Source organism: Drosophila serrata, unplaced genomic scaffold, assembly GCF_035046125.1.
Source record: "Drosophila serrata isolate PLE 108 unplaced genomic scaffold, ASM3504612v1 contig_382, whole genome shotgun sequence".
NCBI lineage: Eukaryota > Metazoa > Arthropoda > Insecta > Diptera > Drosophilidae > Drosophila > Drosophila serrata.
In genome coordinates, this window is record NW_028257280.1 from 6,908,708 (window position 1) to 6,927,658 (window position 18,951).

At 40.8% G+C, this 18,951-nt stretch overlaps 1 protein-coding gene across 1 annotated transcript in view; it reads right to left on the reverse strand.

Annotated features, from left to right (window-relative positions):
* The window catches only part of nAChRalpha1 (nicotinic acetylcholine receptor alpha1), a 70,163-nt gene that overhangs the window by 21,354 nt on the left and 29,858 nt on the right, over nucleotides 1-18,951 (reverse strand). The window contains exons 3-5 of the mRNA XM_086840774.1: nucleotides 9,429-9,638; nucleotides 3,642-3,686; nucleotides 1,059-1,168 (exon numbers count right to left, since the gene is read on the reverse strand). Coding sequence (XP_086696900.1) covers nucleotides 1,059-1,168; nucleotides 3,642-3,686; nucleotides 9,429-9,620 — 347 coding nt within the window. The 5' untranslated portion in view covers nucleotides 9,621-9,638. The remainder of the gene's footprint in view (nucleotides 1-1,058; nucleotides 1,169-3,641; nucleotides 3,687-9,428; nucleotides 9,639-18,951) is intronic.

An 18,951-nucleotide genomic window follows, 5' to 3' on the forward strand; every position in this document is an offset into this window, starting at 1 on the left:
AAACACCCAGAAAGTATGCTACGCTATGCGTATAGTTGCCTTAGCCAAGGCAGCTGAATACAAAAAAAGTACGTTCTACGTATCTGCCCCGTTGCCACCGCCCCTTGTAACATATAAAGGGTCCATAAAGCGCGTAAGCCGATCTGCCAAAGCAGCGCCATGGCCGAGATATCCTCTGACCGATGTCCTGTAAGGAGAGGAGTGGAGAGAGAGAGAGCAGAGACTGGCAGCTGGCTGCCAAATCGGCAAAGTCAAGTGTCTGGGAAACCGAGCTGAGGGCGGACCATGGGCAGGAAATGTTGGAGAGAAATGCGAAATAAATTGGGAAATAAAAGCAAGAATCTAAGCTAAATGGTTAGGGGTTATTTAATTTGCTCGCCGGATATTTTACACTTCTCGAATTATTTTCACAGGATTTTAAAGATACAACAACTGGAAAAGCTAAACAAATATATGATGTATTATGTATTAATTTTAAAGGATATACTTAACTTTCAAACATTTTGATGCAATATTATATTTCGACATCTTTAAGATCTAAATTGATATATTTAATGTTTTCCAGTGTCTCTAAACCACACGATACATTAAACTGTTTCTGCATTGCTACTTTAGTCCTGTCCCCTAATTGGCACTACTCCAGCAAATAGGACACAAGGCAAATTATAATAATTATACCAAGAGTGGCCAAAAAGAAAATTTGAGAACAGTGGAACGGAAACGGAGACCTACACAAGGCTCCACAACAGACACACTTAGCCGGGCCTATGGGGATGTGGCTCTCGAAAGGCAACCGCAACGCTCAAGTTACATTGAAATAAAAATACGTTAATCATCGCCTGATAAATGGCCGAGTGGAGAAACAGTTTGGCTTTGATTTATACCGCCGCCCATTCTGGGCAATTATGCAAATGGCACAAGCGGCTCCAGGGCGGTATACTTGGTCTCGGGAATCGGATTCGGATTTGGATTCGGATTCAGATTCAGATTTAGAGGAGCCTGCCTGGAGGGGCGAGCCCCGCGGCAATGAGCTGGGCGAAAATTAGTTTGGCACTTACTTGTTATAGAGCACGATATCCGGCAGCCATATATGCTCGGAGGGCACGTGCAAAGTGTCCACGCCGCCGTAATCATCGGGATTCCACTTCAATTTATAGTCGTTCCATTCCTGAAATAGCACAAAATGCACAATGTAAAATGGTTCGGGCAGAAATAGCACAACAGAAACTACAAATATGCAAATGGCAGATGGCAATTATTTATGCCTGATTGCCATGAATAATAGAGCGAGAATAAAACTAAAAACAAAAAGAAAAATAAATATAATTAGAAATATGCGTGCACAAACAATGCCAATTCAGGGCCTGAAATATGTTTAAATATTTTATTCTGTGGTTCAGGGCGTTTAACTCGCGTATTGCTGCAATTTCAATTTCATTAATTATGCATTAATTCATTGGTAGCTAAGCTGTTGGCATTAAATTACATTTTCATAATACAATTGTGTTTCAATGTTTGCCATCCTTGTTCAAGTGTTTAATTTCCTTTCGAAGGGGTATATGTGTTGTATACTAATTATGTTTAGATAAAGGTGGCTTAAAGGCTTTAATCTCTTACTTATAATGTTAGAATAATGTTCTTTTCATTTTTGGATTAAATAAGTACTTTGTTATTAATATTATTCCCCTCTCACTTAACCAACAGTTAAACTATGTTCCCTTAGGTTTTCAAACATGTTCCTTGATGACTGTTTCTGATTCATTTCATATTTATCTGATGTAACATTAAATATTATAATTTAAGTGTCTTAAGGTATCTCTCAGTCGTGACTCATGATGTGTGTGTTTTTTTTTATCGCCTCTACATATAACTGTAATTATGTTGATTGCCACTTTCCCAGTATGTATTTATGCGGCCAAGCCAAGTGGGAGCCATCATGCTGGGGGATTACGGCATTCCGGCCGGGAATGAGGCTTCCCGGTGGCAGACACTCTCGCGTGCTGACCAAGCATAAAATTTTCCGATAATTGCAAATATAATTGAGAAGCGGGATCCCCAACCGGTTTAATATTGATCCGACTTACTCACGAAATCGCGTTTGAATTGTGATTACATGCGTTTCAGCAATTATCAGCATGAATTGTTTTCTTTATGACAAAAATCAAATGGCATTGCTTAAAAAAAACCCTGACTTTTCTTATTTATCTCGTGTGTGTGTGTTTGATCCTATTTTTTGCGATTAATTTGCTGTTAAACAGATTACAAATACGGGCATGCAGGCGGGCATAAATTAATTGAATTAAGCGAAGCAAATCAGAAATCGATGTTTATGAGATGCCAAATGTTGTTTGGGGGCCTAAAATCAGCATTGCCCGTTTATGGTCAATGGTATATATTTTGCTCATTTAATTGCGGTTGCCCAGGCCATCTGCTTAAATGCATCTGCATGTTGGTCAAATACGCCCGAGCACACACACTTATGCGGCAACGTGCGCAAGCGTTTGCTGCTTTATTGACAGACTGCCGCCCATTTATGGATGGGCGTGTAGCATGCCACACCATTGAATGCTTAAGCAAACATATAGCCAGAATACCACTACAATCTCTATTGTTCAGTTTTCTATATAAAACTGCGATATTTGCCATTTTAATTCATAATTATTAGCAGTCAAAGAAACCGAATGTAGTTTGTTTTTAATAAAATTCAAGTCGGCCAATCAAGGTTTGTAAAGATCAAGCTTATTTTCTATTAAAGATAAAATAACAGAAATATATAAAAAAAATCCTTTAGCAAAGCTTAAAAAGGTTCTTCAAATTAAAACACAAAAGAGTGGTTTAACAATTCATTAAAAAATAATATTTACTTTTGTGAAATTATAATTTTTACCACTCATATAAATTTATACATTTGTTTTTCTAACTGAAATTATTATCTGGAATGAAAAACGCCACGCTTCCTCTCATAATAAGGCCTAAACGGTCATTCGTCTGTATTTGGTCAAAACAAATACCTATTCAGCAGCGGTGCACAATGCCACAATTGCTCGGTGAATGCATAATTAATGTATAATTTGGAATTCTGCTTTTGTTAGTGTTTTCGGTTTTAGTGAATTGTCAAACCAAATACTTTGGATAAGCTCCGCGCACTATTGACTGCAATTTGTGTGCGAGGCATTTGCTGTGCATGTTTTATGCAAAACCGGAAAACTTTAAAGTCCCGTCCCTCCCATTCCCGTTAAAAGCATCTGGGATAAAAGTCGGATTTTGGACCAATTGATATTCCTCTTGTGGCGTTTTTGTTCACTTATTTTCTGGTTTTTTTGTGTTCTTTTGGCCAACTGCTGGCGCATTAGTGCAAAGCCAATGGACATGTAGGAGTTGCGACCAGGCAGGAACGGACGCTGGCAAGTGGAAAACGGGATCCTGGCCACTTGGCCAAGTTAGAAGTTTGGCATAATGCGAACGCGTCGAAATTGGCTAGCGAAAATTATTTTGCATTCGTCGCCAGCGAGGCATGCAAATGGCGAATTCATGTTGCTCGGAAGCCAGCTTACAGTTGAGCAACCCGCAGGAATATATGTATATACTTATATATATCAGTAATAATATATATCATTCGTTTAAGTTTATGTGTAGCTTACCTGCTCCACCCAGACATTGGTCGTCATGATTTGATTCTTCAGATTCTGCAAATAAAGGAGATAGAGAGGGTAGATTTGTTAGAACTGAATGTTAACAAGAGTTTTATTAATTTAACTCTGACAGTTTCCACTTCTGCAGCATGCAACTCAAGTGGCTAGGAGGGGGTGTGGCTTCCATAGAAGACGAGGCGCCACTGACAGCTTCTTCAGGATTGAGTGACAGAGACCATCAAATTGGAATCGTTCTGCCCGGGGAAATACTATTTTTTCTTAGTGAATTGAACTTGTGCTCTAGGCACTGCCCGGAAATTGCCAAGAAAAGTTGGCAAAGTTTTCAGAACGGAGTCTGTTGATTGGTTATTAAAAGTATTACTTGTTCCTTTTTTTATAGAAACGTAACAATAAGATAAGTTTGTTTTTATATTAGTCTAGGCTTTAATTTAACAATGACAGTTAAGCATTAACATCAGAAGGCAACTTTTAAACTTTTGAAGTTACTTTTAATATTATATTAAAATCTTTTATGAAGGTTTATGACTATTTAACATTTATATTTCTTTGTATATTTCTTCTGAGTGTAGAAAACTCTGTCTTCTCAGATATATCCACAGTTAAGATACTGCTTTTGTCGTTTTAGAAATCTATTTTGAAGTGCTAAAGCAGGGGAAGTCGCCGGGTGAAATAAAATGGGAATGCGAATCGGTTTTTAAGTCTTGAAGTGAGCTGCAGACTCTCAGTATCATTGAGTTTTAATCAATTGCCGATGTGCTAGAGGATAACCTGCTGCAGCCCCACTTGCTAAAGTATAAACTATAAAATTTAAAGATATCTTAAAATATTCTTAGAAGTCTAACTAAGCATTGCGATAAACAGATAATCAAAAGAATTTGTTGTTCCCAGAAATAAAAACATTTCAAATACAAAGACAAATAATACCCAGAACTAGGATTGTCTAAGCGGAAATGCTACATCCTGTTCTTTCCTTTAATTAATTTTGCAGGGCATTACAGATTTTTCGAAGAAAATATCCAACGTTGTGCTATTAATAATTCAAGCACATCATCGGCAGACAAAGCAAGTGCTTAATTATCGTCTTAACAGATTCACGCACGACCCAGTCCCGGCTCTCAATATACAATATATCTGCCCCATATCAAGAATCTCTGGGGATGCTCCCATTACTTATGGGAGCCTGCTGCCTCCCTTTCGCATTTATTTACGCGTCGGGGCAAACTCATTAAATGTGGGGAGCTCAATAGAAAAAATTAGAAAACGATAAAATTGCGGAATAAATCACTTAAGCGCTGAAAAATGTAATTAACGACAGAATGATAATGATGCGCCGTAACGCGTTTTTCGCATTTCTCTCCGCAGGATAGCTTCCGAGTTGGTCGAAACCTCAGAGACCCCCGACAAATATGTCGAGGCATGCAGTGTTAATAGATTTTGCCGGCTCCCTCTTGCAGTAATCACCCGCTCAGAGGGCTCTTAGCTCCTGCTCCTCCTCTTACCTCTTAGCCCTTCAGTGGGCCAGGCTCAGACCGTGGAAAGGTCATTAGGCGACGAGGGCGACGCGGAAAACCGGCAATAAAACGACAAAGCCAAGAGCCAGGCACAATGGCAGCAAAGGCGATGAGCATGGTATAAGGAAGAGATAAAATGTGAGGCGCAAGAAGGGAGTATTCTAAGGATCCGGCGGCGGAGGGAGTCTAAGCGCGTATCCTTTATGGTTTATGTACGGCATCCGTTGCAACTAGTGGCTAAATCAGAGCACTTAGAAAAATTATGAGCTGCTAATGGTCTTTTAGTTTTTAGATAAAAATATAAATGATTATAATATTTTTAAATTTCATTCATTAAAACTTCGTACAACTTCATCTGCAGTAATTAAAAAATATCGAAAGAGATGTATCTTTCACTTTTCCTCTGAGTGAAGGAGATTTTATAAAAGTAGCTGCAGCTTATCTCACAAGAAATACAGAAATTTGCAATCAGGATGTGTACTTCCCCTGTAGTCTCGTTCTCTGGCAGTTCACACCTAGCTTTGTAATTGGTGGTGCTTTTATCCTTGTTGCATGTCTCGGTTAGTCGCATTAAGGAGACGCCTGGCATGGGGGGACATTGCCCAACACAGGATGCAGGATATACACCACTTAAAGCCGAGTGCTTTAAACAGTCGTCCTGCAGCAGGATTTGCATTCACTGCTGCGGTGTGTGCCCACTCCTGGGATCGGTCCAAGGAGCTGCAGGAACACTGCTCTGTGCCGTGCCCATGACTTGCCTGACTGGGCTTGTTTACAATTTAAATCGAATTTCCTGTGTGCCGTAAATAAACTTTGCAAAAGGCATTCCGCTTGGCATACAAAAAAGTGTCCTGTGACCACATCGAGAAGAGGCAGAAGCGGCATTTGAAAGGCGGTGTAAGCTGAATAAGCAGTAAATTAATTTCCGAAAATACCATGAAACATTTCCAGCGAAAGCCCACCTGATACCGACAATTATCAATGGGAAAAATATACGGAGAACATTTGCAAGAAGGGCGAAATATGGGCTTTTGATCATTTTAATTTAAAAACATTCCATTATAATAATTAAAATATCTCTTATTATATATTAAATCCATTTAAAATGGTAGTAAGTTAAGCATAGGATATTATTCTATGGTATTAATGTGTAATAATTTTAGCTTTTAATTGTTTGTTCTCAAAACTAATTCCAGGCAATTTTCTCCTTTATCTGTTTATATTCCAGGTTTATTAAGAGAACTTTTCCCCAGAATAGAGAGAATACCTGCTCCCTTCTCGAAAGTGAAAATCTAATTTCCTCCTGATTACAAATTCTGCAAACAAATCAGGACCTCACAAAGGGCATTCGCTTGAACAGACCCAATTTCGGTTTCAGTTTCAATTTCCCAATAATATATGCAATTTATGGACAAACATGCAATTAACTGGCTCGAAATGTGCAACATTTGCCATTTGAATGCCTTTTGGTGGCCAAATGAAGCCGTCCTTATATTGCAAACAAAATGTACAAAATGTACCTCACCTGGTCGGATGGGCACCAGTTATGCAACTAATAAGCCGAAGGGACTGAGCCATGGATCAGAAGGCCGAGATGCTGGCAGGGCAGCTAAAAGGAAATGGAGACCCAAGGTTCAGGCAGATGGAAAATTGCAAATTACAAATTCTACGGTCAAAACGCATTTCTGCTTTGTTGTTATGGCTGCAACATATCCTTTCCCATACCTCCATACCTTCCTGCCATTCCTACCTCGTCCACCCCCTCTGACAGTTGATTGCAATTTCCAGGACAACAAGAGGAAAAGCAAAAAAGAAAAAAATATAAAGTACAAGCACTGATTTCAGTGTGGAGAATTTACAAGCAATTGTATGCCAATAAGGAAAAGTAGGCAACACGTGTGTCCACAACAACAGCCACAGGGTGGGGCAACAAGGAAAACCCAGGATGAGGAGAGGAGTAAAGGGGGTGAGAAAGTGGGTGGAAAAAACGTGGACTACCAGTGGACTATTGCAATAAAAGAAATTCTGCGAATATTTCAAGCGAGTCAGCAGTCAAGCGCACACAGGGCGGCTGAGCGATATTCCAGTGTGCACGAGCTCACATACACAGAAAAGCAATTTCGATATAAGCACCTTATGCCAGATGCCGCAGCTACACAGTGGAGCCAGTTTAGGTGAAATGGCGTTAAAAGGGTTAATTTTGATTCAATTTGTATTTGAGATACTATCTACTAGGAAGTTCACCAATTTAAAATTATACTCTAAATTAAGATATTAATGCAAAGAATCACATCTTTACTACTTAACTTTTTTTAAGACGTAACTAATAAGATAGTTAAATATATCAAAAATAATTGGGAATACAGATAACTGTATTATCTAATGGAATAAACTTAATATGTATAACTATTAAATGATATCATATAAATTAAGAGAATAAAGCTGGTATGGCAAATATTAAATTAAATTCTGAACCCTTTTAGGGCATTATTTTTTCAGTCAAAAGCTTATAACGATATGAAGGAGTCATTTGCGACCCTATAAATCATATATATTCTTGATCAGCATCAAAAGCCGAGTCGATCTAGCTATGTCCGGCAAATATTTAATTTTTTTAAAAATGTGCAAAATTTTATAAGGCGTTACATTGTTAAAATTATCAAAAAAATGTGAGAAATTTGATTTTTTTTTTAAATTATAAATTGAATATGCAGGTTTATTAACCTAATAAAAACTAACATAAAAAAGCTTTCCGAATTGAATTTAATTAATTTTTGGCTTAGTTATGAAATTTTTAGAATTAGATTTGTTGAGAAAAATTGTCATACAATTATATCGATAAATAACAGTGATATTATTTTTAGCTTTATTAAGATTAATTTGTTAATTTAATTACAAACTGCAAGGGTATATAAGTTCCGCCTTCCCGTTGTTAGATTTCTTTCTGGTTTTTGGTTGATTTTAATACTATAAATAACTCAGTATGTTTAACATTAATAATACAACACCATCTTATTTTAATAGGTATTTATTTTTCACTTTTTTTAAAGATATTTACTTGCCAGTCAGAGTTTTGACCATGACAAGAGTCTTTTCAAGTTGATGATGATAAATATGAAGCTCCCCTTAAGAATACTTTTTTAAAAACTCCCTGCCCTTACCCTTTCAGATGAAATGTTCCCCCATTGTATTAATAAACTCTGATGTCTTAATTCGGTGCTCTTCATGTCCCCGATTCCGCTCTGAATTAAATCTGTCCACTGCAATGTGCTGACCCAATGTGCATTTGGTTTGACTGCCTTTACTGCCACTGCCACTACCAGAGCCTCTGCTTTCGCTCCTGTTCCTGCTCCTGCTCCTGCCAGGCATGCCCTTTAGTGGTCTTGGTGCTTAGCGCGTGATTTATAACAGCAGCGAAAGAAAGCTAGTCGGTGGAAAAAACAGCGAAGCCAGAGAGCAGAAGGCACCAGCTCAGTGTCAGGAGGCGAGGACATGCCAAGGAGCCGGCGCAAACTCCGACTACTGTGTGGCCAACAGCACGTAACTGTTAGCCGGTTTCCCATTTCCGGCTGTCATGTGCAACCAAACCGAGCAGAAGATTGTGCACCATTTGCCTGGCCAACGCAAAACCGATCTCTCTCCCGGCTGCAGCTTAATATTGCTTCGAATTCCTTGATATATAGTGTACATCGGTGGAGGCGCTTTTTGTTACTTAATTCGCGGCACCCCACCCCCACGGCAATTGCATAGTTAATCAAGAAAACAATCAACTGAGGCAGCCCCATTGATTTATTATACAAACAGCCAGCGAGACAATGGAGCTTAGTTGCCTGGCTTTTTAATCGGAGGGTAAACACAGTTATTAATTGTGCGCCGATTGTTTGCTGTGGCTTACACAAATGCCATTTGCCTACTTACCGGCATGGCAAGGCACTGGCGGGGCTTTCGCGAATTAATCTGTTATGATTGTCATTTGATAAGCCCGGACTCTGGCCGGGGGCACACTTGTCAAACAAATGGATGGAGCTCTCTCTCTCTCTATTTTTGACGGCATCGTTAACAAGAAATTTAAGCGAATTTGTTTGCGATTTGCTTAGACTTTTTGGGGATCAAGGTGGGCATAATGGTTAGGGATTATTTTTCAACCATTAATTTTTGTCAAATTGAAGGGCAATTGAAGGGGATCTCTTATGAAGTAGTCTCAATGCATATTAATCAATCAAAAGTATGTAGAAAGTATGTACATGATTTAGAGGGTACTCACCACATCGATCAGCTGGGAGAGCCGCAGACCCATCTTGACAGTGAGGCGATCGGAATTATTGCCCACGGGTCGGATGAGCCGATTGTAGTTGCTCAGCAGGTCGTCGTAGAGGCGCTTCGCATCTGGGTTGGCCAGGCCGCCGGTGGCAAAGTGTAATGCTATGAACACAGCTGCGAAGAGCACGCTACCCATCTTAGGCCAGGTCCAACCCTGCAAGTGAACAAACAAATATGGAAATAAGTTGCAGATAATGTCTTCTGGGCAGAGCAGGGCATTCGGTTCTGCCTGCATTAGCATTATTTCAGCATAAAACATAAAAACTTTACGCTGCAATTGTTCAAGTGAAACAGAGCGGAAGGGGGGATCTGACTGGTGGTGGTATAAGGGTCGTCAATTTTAGCAAAAGTGTCAAAAGTCTTGGAGCTTTGTTCCCTTTTTGGGCAGCAGTGCAGTGCAGCCATAAACACCATTTAATCTTTGGCTCAAACACTCAAGACACCATACACACCAAACATGCACATCCGTGTGAGTGCGCCGGAGCATCCTTCCGTTTTCTGCGTCTTCTGGCTGCCATTCGCATGTGCTCGGCATTTTTGTAATTCCTCAATTGAATCCTCCCCCGCAGGCCTGTCCTCCCAAAATGCGTTTTCTGCATTTATGCATAAAAATCCTGGCTCAAGTCGAGTCCAGCCACATTAAGAACAAACAAGCAATTATAATCAATTCCTTACTGGGCATTCTGGCCAATTAGAGGAAGTGCTCAAAATGGTGACCCGATACATAGAAAAATGTCAAAAATAAGACAAACTATATTGCAAATAATAACAAATAAATAAGAATTGGTCTGTTGACTCTCGTAATTGGCTGGACATTGAGACAATCGAAGAACTGTTTGCTTATGCAGGAAACCATATTGGTAAAGGGACACCAGATTGATGCAGTAAACAAATATCCTTGCACTGCATACGAAATAAATTGTTATTTACATGTAATCCATGACCAGCTCGATGAAACTCTGCTCTTGTGGCTAACTCAAATAGCCTTTCGGCCAAGTGGTTTACGCCGACTCGAGATTTAGCCAAGGAAAGCGGCAAACTGGAACCCAAAAACTTTTAACTGCAAAACTGTAAGCTGGAAACTAAAAACTTTTCCGTACTTTGTTACATTTTTTCTTCTTCTTCTTCTTTTAGCTGTTCTAAAGTTTCAGGGAAAAGATTTTACGTGTCAGAAGCGGAAAAGTTTATCATAATTCGAGGTGTGCATATGTGGCCACGGCCATGGCCAATTACAATCATCAAACTGATGATGGTTTGGCCAGACGTCTAAATTAATTATGCTAATTTCATACGCAAATTGCTTGTAATTTGTGCATTGATTTGATAAAAATTCGTCTCTTTTCCGCCTCGAAATAAATCAAATCAAAATTCCAACGTCTGCATAATTCAGCAGTTGTGGCGCACAAAACACGTGTCAGTGACCGCAAAATAAAAACGAAACAAAACCAAAAAAAAAAGAAAAACTGGGAGAGAAATAATAATAATAACGGAGAGGGCAACATGACACATACAGAAAATGGCGACAGGGCGACAACAACACACACACACACTCTATACACACACACACATGGAGAACAAGGAAAATGGCCGACATAAACAATGGCAACGAAAATGAATGTCATTTCGAGGGCTATTTATGCGCCTCTTAGTTGGCAGATTATTTCATTTTCATTTCCATATGACCATTTATATTTATTTATTATTTATACTTTCCCTCACGCATACACGTCTGGCCACAATTTGGCTTGCTGCGGCTGTCAACGCTGCGTATGCGCAATATTATTTGCTGACTATTTATTAAATTGTCTACGAAGTGTATGCCTGTGTGCGTATAAAGTTTTTGTTTGAATACCGCGACCACCCTTACCCATGAAAACCAGACGATGACGATGACGTGTCCTGCCTCCCAGAAAATAGCTCGCATTTCCATTAATGAAAAATGTAAACTGCAAAACTTTGCTCTATCTCTCCCTATCTCCCTTTTCTGCTGCCAGTTTTTTGTGGCTAAAGTTTTTAGAATAACTGAAAATGCCAGTCGCCATTTTAATTACACAAATGTTCCATTTTCATTTTGGTTATTTGTTTTTGGAGCAGCAGGATAATGAAGCAAAAAAAAAAACTGACATAGACTGTGGCCAGCAGCCACTTAAATTGCAATCAGAGTCCTCCGAGTGAGAGTCAGTTTATTGCAGAATGAACTTGATTTGAGCACTTCCAACCAAGAGAGAAGGGATCTGTGAAATAATCGCTCGATGCTCCATCCTCATTTGTTGGGGATTGAAGACGACTACGACCGCGATTAGTTGCAATATGAGAGAGGAAGAGAGGGGAGAATAGCAGAACAAATTGTTATGTAATTGCCCGATGTACATAAAGATGTACACTCCATGGCAGTGCTACATACACAAAGCCAGCACTGTCCTGTCCTACGGTTTCATTCTCGCTGCTTTCTTCCATTTTATTAGCACTTGTTGGTCCTGCACAGTCAAGACAAGGAGGAGGTGAGACGGTGGTGGCATAAAAATAATAAGTATAAAAAATAACTGACCAGCTCTATGGCCGTAAAGAGAATGGGACGGGCATTGAATGCACTCGACGTGTCCAACGGCGGCTATAATTTCAATCACTTCCCCGGCAAACTGCAGCAGCAAAAATGTGGCATTAAAAACACTCGTAAACGTTGAGCTGAGGGGTGTGGATTTCAGTGTATCAGTAGCGTTTGTACTTATATATTTTTTTTCATTGTGTACTTTCTTGCTTCCTTTTTTATTTTCATCCCTGTTTGAGTGCAGCCAACGAAATTGCAGCAAATATTGAAAGAGAAACTATTTGTTAGCTAGCCGTCAATTTGTTCGTAATGAGCTGCGGCTGAGTCCGAGTCCTGCCTCTTTGTTGTTGTGTTGCCTTTGTTGGTTTATTTTTGAATGCTTTTTTTCTGCTATTTTTGTTGCTGCTGTGGCACAAATGAAAATGTCTTTCAGCGTGGTAAATATTTTATGTCATTTCTGTGCTCGTCTTTTGTGCGCTTACTTGTAGTTACATCCAGCCTTCTTTTCTGCTCGCTTTTAAATACCCAATACTCGGAGCACTGAAAAAGGGAATATTGTATTTTTTGGGGAATTTCTGATAAAAGGTTTAAAAACCATAAGGAATCCATAATCAGGCAAAAGTGTTGGGGGGAAAATCTACTTGAAGAGAGCATGGTTTCAAAGTGGTAAGAAAATTGCTATCTTCATGCTATTTTCCAAGAACTGAATACCGGGTATGTTTATGGTCGAGGCCTTGCTTTTCTTACTCGTATTATTTTACTTTTTGGGTTCCTTTTCCATTGTTGCCTTTTTGTTTGGCATTTTTAAGCGCCAGTAAATTTTTTAGTAGGCAGAGCTGAGCAGAGCAACCGCAGCAGCAGCAGCAGAAGCACCAGCAGCAAAAGTGAAACTCTGCCGGAAACGGCGTCGACGGCAACATGGCTGGCGAGTCAACTTCCGCTCGCTGTAAATGTGTGCGTGCGGGAGTACATATGTATATGTGGGTGTACGGGGGCCCTTGCAATTTTCCAGTTGAGTTCGTTTTTCATTTCCGTGTTATTTGTTTTGCATGCGCCACTCCGGCACTCTGCCACTCTGGCACTCCATTCTCCATACTCTGCCCGCCCCCTTTTCCCCATTTCTTTGTTATTTTCCCAACGCCTTTTTGCGCTGCATACTTTTCCAGTCTGATATATTAACATGGCCGCAATGGCAGCTGCCATTTTCGGCATTGTTGTTGTAATTGCTTTTGTCTCTGTGGCACCGCTGTAATTGAATTTCACTTCGTACTCCCCATGAACACCCGAAAAGAAAAATGCAAATACCCATCCGCGTTCTTAATCCTCCGGTTCTTCATGCGAATACACCCATCCTGAAAGTTGCTGGGAGCTGATGGAAGCTCCTGGCTTTAAGGCAAAACTCAACCCATTCGAGTGCAAAGCTCTGTCTAATTTATTTAAATTTATTTTATATAATTGCAGATGTTCCTTCCTTGGCCATTGATTGGCCTGTTATTAACTGGCCGACTATCTGGCTGAGTGCATTTTTTGTGAATTATGCAAATAGCGTTGAGAATTATGTGGAAAATCTTGATGCATGCATAATTTTGTGTGCAAAATTTTCCATAATTTCTTGACCCAATACAACTGGGAGTGACTGTTGGCATTAGTCCTAGGCGGCAAGTTGTGTTAGGCAAATACTCGGCAAAAGTACATAGCCAAAGGGCAAAAAATCGAATAGGGAAAAGGGTCTGCGGAGATGAACGTGGTTTTATAATCAAAGGAACGCACACACACACACACACACAGCTGTAATCTGCCAAAATACCTGGCGTGTATATATATATTTTTTTATACTTTGGTTGGGCAAAAAGTAAAAGCTGAAATTTTGTTATTTGAACTTTTGCTCATGAGCGCCCTCAGGTAGCTTGTTAAACATTCTTTGCTTGCCTATATAGGTATATATAAATATGTATATAAACAGGCCTCTGTGTGTGTGTATACTTTTTCCAAAAAGAAAACTTCAACTTGAAACATGAAAATTTGCATATGATAAGCAAATAAGCAGATGTATTGCCGTTGTTGTTGCTGCCTGCTGCTGTTGCCGTTACCAGGTAACTGGGAAAAGTTTTATTAGATTCTTGATTCGTGAAAGGCGGCGGCAGCGAGTCGGAAGGGAAAAGGGAAAGCTGCAAAAGGGAAACTGGTAAAAGGGAAATCGGGCTCCTGGCCAGGTACATACATAGGTAGCTCGCGCGTTTGTGGCTTGGCCTGACTTGGCCCCACCGAGATGGAGGCGGTGTCTATGAATATGCGGGGCAAATATGCGAAACATTTTAAAATTATTTTTGCATAAATAACATTTACCTAGCCTCATGTGTGTGAGTGTGTGTGTGCGGGCCAAAGGGTTGCAAATGAGCTGAAACATTTTGGCATTAGCCCCAGCACGAGGCTGGAAATTGAACGAGCCCGAAAAAGTTATGGCATAGAAAAGAGGCTTACCAACTGCCATCCCGCAGTCACTTGAGTAACGCAAATGATGTGCAAATATGCGTGAATTGCACACAAACACACATATAAGTTGGGCGAACATACACGTACAATGCGGCGTATGCGCAATATTTAATTTCAAGTGATTCGAGATGTTGCAGGCAGAGAAATAAAGACTTAATAAGCAACTATAACATAGCTAAAAACAAAATACAATATAAATAAACAAAATTTCTGAATTATTCTTGCTTACTTTTCATTATATTTTAGTACAAAATTTTTATTAATACCTTATTTTTAATCAATTATTTTCTCAGTGCATTTGAACAAACACTTTGACACACACAAGGCCCTTCGACACAAACACAGACAAAGCTAATTTTTCGCTGGTTGCGCCTCAAAAGCTTCAGTGCGTGTGTGTGTGAGTTGTGTGTGTGTGTGTGTGTTAGCAAGCGTGTGTGTGTGGGGAAACATGAAATGCACTTGCTTTCAACATCAGCGTTTTAAATAAAATATTAGCATTTATTGCCTTCTGCACTCAGCGGACTATTTAGGCGAAGCGGAGCGGCAACGGAGGATGCACAGGATGTGCAGGATGCCCCGGTTGAGGGGCGCTGAGATGGAATACGATATACCGAATGGGAGCCGTAACTTGCTCTAAGTGCTATGCAAAAGGGTTGGCTGCCCTTACCCAGGTGAATTACTCCACCTGCTGCTGCTGCTGCTGCTGTTGCCGGGGGAGCGGAAGTTGCAACCTGCTGGCGTTAATGTTGCTAACAAGGATTCTTTAAGCTATTTAAAGATGGCTTTCAAATAATGGAGCAATATGTTGTGTTAAAGTTTATGTAAGATATGAGAGAGTAAGGCTAGATAAGGTCAAAGGGATTCAAGGATAATTTTACTAGTTTCTGCAACAGAGACAAAAAGGATCAACCTTTATACTGTGAAATAGCAAATTCATGAAATGCACATCATGAGCGGAGTAATAGATGCAATCAGTCCTAGAGCTGAGTGCTCCAGCTGACTTATTCCACCAATTACTTAACAGATGATGTGTCCAACTCGAGTGCAAGCTTCATCAGTCAGCGCCAAAGCACAGAGCGACTTGTTTGCTGAGTGTTGCTGTGGTTAATTCAGCTTAAAGCCACACAAATTGCTGGCAGTTTGGGTGTTGCAAGTTGCCAGTTGCAACAGTAAGCATGGGGACCGCAAATGCTTTCGCACTTAACCCAATCGTGCCTTAAACGCTCAAGTGGCGACACAAGGCAGGAGCTGTGACAAAGGCGAACATTTTCAGCAGGACAATTGACAGCAGTGACAGCCCAGCTGGATGTCGCCGACACAATGGGTTATGGGGATATGGATACAGATATGGATTCAGCTGGAAATGCATCTCAGTTCTGGCCCGTTGACTCCACTTTGAGGGGCATGCATTGTGTGTGTGTGCGCCTGGCACTTGCATTATCGGTCCGCTTATCAATAAACTGCAGTCCCCGCAGGCGACTAACTGTTGCTTTCACTTCCACTGCCACTTAGTTTTCCTCTCCCCTCTGGAAAACTTACGAAACTACTATATATATCCTATATGTAAGGGCAATTGGTCCGTGACGCAGGTGCTGGATTTTGAGATTTTATGCGGCCGGATTTTATGGCCAAAGTTGGCCCCGAAATAAGCGGCTAATGCAAAAGCTCTTCAAGCACTTTTATATGGCCATCAAAAAGTTTCATACGCCACGTAGGCCGGCCCGAGTTAATTATGTTTATGCAACGCGATTTACATAAGAAAGAGCAAAAGACCAGGTGACAAGAAGTGGAATTGCTTCAACATCCGAATCGCAGACTGTTAGATCACAAAAAGAGATGTATGCATAAATAGCCCAAGGTGTTAATTTAATAAACGAATTACGAAAACATGAAACATCTTGCCCCTGGCGGGAGCAGGAATATCAGGGCTAATGCTAATGCACAGACAAGATATCTTTAGCATAATGCCAACTTGAATGGACAATTATGCTAAATAATTTTACGACGAGATGGGAATTGTAAAGTAAGGCTTAGTGGAGAAGGAGTGGCTTAAGGTTAAAGTAAATCATATATTTTATACTGGTTTTTAACTAACTTTCGTTGTATTGAGTAGGGTTTATTTAATCTATCAGGAATCAGAAACAGCTTGAGGATACGATATAGTACCAACTATGTCAGAGATCTTTCTTATTTCTCTGGTAAGTATAGTAACCAATTCAAGTTCCCTACCTTTTATTTAGCTTATTTTCCAAGTTCTTTGCATTAATCTATATGTTATCAATAATATAACATTAAGAGTGTTAGGTGAATGGGAACTCTTTGCAGCAGGTTGAAAATGATTAGTACTACAAGCAAGGTTTTTATTGCCAGTTAAGGTAATTCCGTCAAAGGACTGTGTGTAGTGTGTCCTTCCCTGCAGTCACCTTCCTTATCCTGAGCCGGAGATTCTTGCGAGGAATAGTTTCATGCACGCAGCTAAAATTCGTGGCATACTTTCCGGGAGCATCAAAACTGAGAAGAGAAACTGAAACTGCTGCTGATGCTGCTGCTGCTCCGGCAGCTAACAACTGAAGAATGTTGGGACTTGCGGCTATGAAACGGCATGCCAAAAAAGCAAATAGAGATGCTGGGGCCGTGCCACGCCCCGAAACTAGCAAATATGTAGGTTGCCACCGCCCCTCAGCTACCCGTGAACTAGTTTCGCGTTCGCTTTAAATTATCTTTGATGCGAAAACACGGTGGTGGCAGCACCATAGGAATAACTAGGGATGGGGCATGGGGCATGGGGCATGGAAACGAATTGCCGCAGGTGTCAAAAACACACAGACAAAGTCAATTTGCGCTAGCAGACGACAGGACATGCCGGCGGATGGTGTGGCCTGGCCATGACTGGGTAGTTCCAAAGGTGGCGGGGGCGGGGGCGGTAGGAGTGGAATCCAGGGCGGTGAGCGTGCGCTGCTCATTACGCGGCGCCTTTGATGTTCCGCAAGCCGTCGTAAAGTGCCGGCAGCAACAACAAACAACATTACAAGCGCCAAGTGGCCCGCTTTCTGCTGGCTGCTCTCTGATTATAATCATCATGATAAGTACTCTATATATACCATGTGCCACGCCCACTAGTTGGCTGCCTAACAATGGCAAGCCGCAACCACCCATCTCTGTCATTTGATGTCGCATTTACCGCAGCATCACCATCGAAAGAGGAGGAGGAAATGTGTCCTCCAGAACTCCGGAGCACAGTCTTTCCCCCAGAATTTAATGCTCACCTGCAACCCTGCACGCTGTTTATCTTTAAAGCAAACAAATAATGCAAGAGCTGCAAGTGTTGATGACTAGGGCGATGTCACCGACATCAGCAACACCTTCGTGCCACACGCCATAAAATCAAGACAATCGCCATTTTAGAGGCAACAGAAGCATCGGTAGCGGAATGGGACATATTGGGGACACGCCCTCTAAACCAGAACAGCCATCTAATTCAGGCAAATGTTGCACTGGGAAAACTTACATCTACGAATTTGCAACTATCTTAAGATACATTGAAGATAGCCTGCAGGCAGTAATCAAATGATACAATCTTCCATTAAAGCTAATACATATTAAATTGCTTTAATGTTAACAATAGCAAAGAGTTCCTATATTAACTCATTTCCTATTCAGCAAAACCGATAAGTGCTCTTTAATCATATTCAAGGATCTCTGCCGGCCAGAAGTTTCATAAATTCCAACAACTCAAATCGTCTTTCAAGCACTGTCAGCATCAAATTGATAGTCCCAGTTAGATTTTCAGCACTTGGGGAAAACAAAGCATAACCGGCTGTTGAAATGACTTCTGCCCCATTTTGATAGATAGAATTCAAGTGGGGCTCCGGCCGGACTTGCAACTAGAGGAAAAACAATGCCGACAGCTGCCAAGGCCTGTCAATATTTCAGAGGTACGGCTTCATTAATCAAATGGGCTGGCTCTCCTGCTCCCGCTCGTATCTTACCTATTTCAGGAGATTTTGGGCAGAAATAATTGGTTATGTGTGGAATGGAGGGCATTGTCCAAGGCTCTCTCTCTGTGTGTGTGTGTGTGTCTATGGCCCTCAGCCAATTTCTGTCATTCGATATGCACAAAGGATTTATGAGTTAATTAATGTAGCGGAGGTCGGGAAGCGGCCGAAGTGGCAGCGGATTCATTGTTGAGTATGATTAATGTATTTCCAATTTGTTTTTTTTTTTTGTTTTGTTGCGTTTTCTTGTTTCGTGTACCGGAAGCGGAAACGATATTGCCGCCGCAGTGGTGCTTGGGTTTAAAGCATCAACAGTGTCGACTTTATGCATTAGACTGCAGTAAATTTGGGTCAGATTGCAGGGGAGAGCGGAGGAAGAGCGGTTGCCAGTCGTAGCTCGTTCATAGCTCATAAACGGTGCTAATATTGAG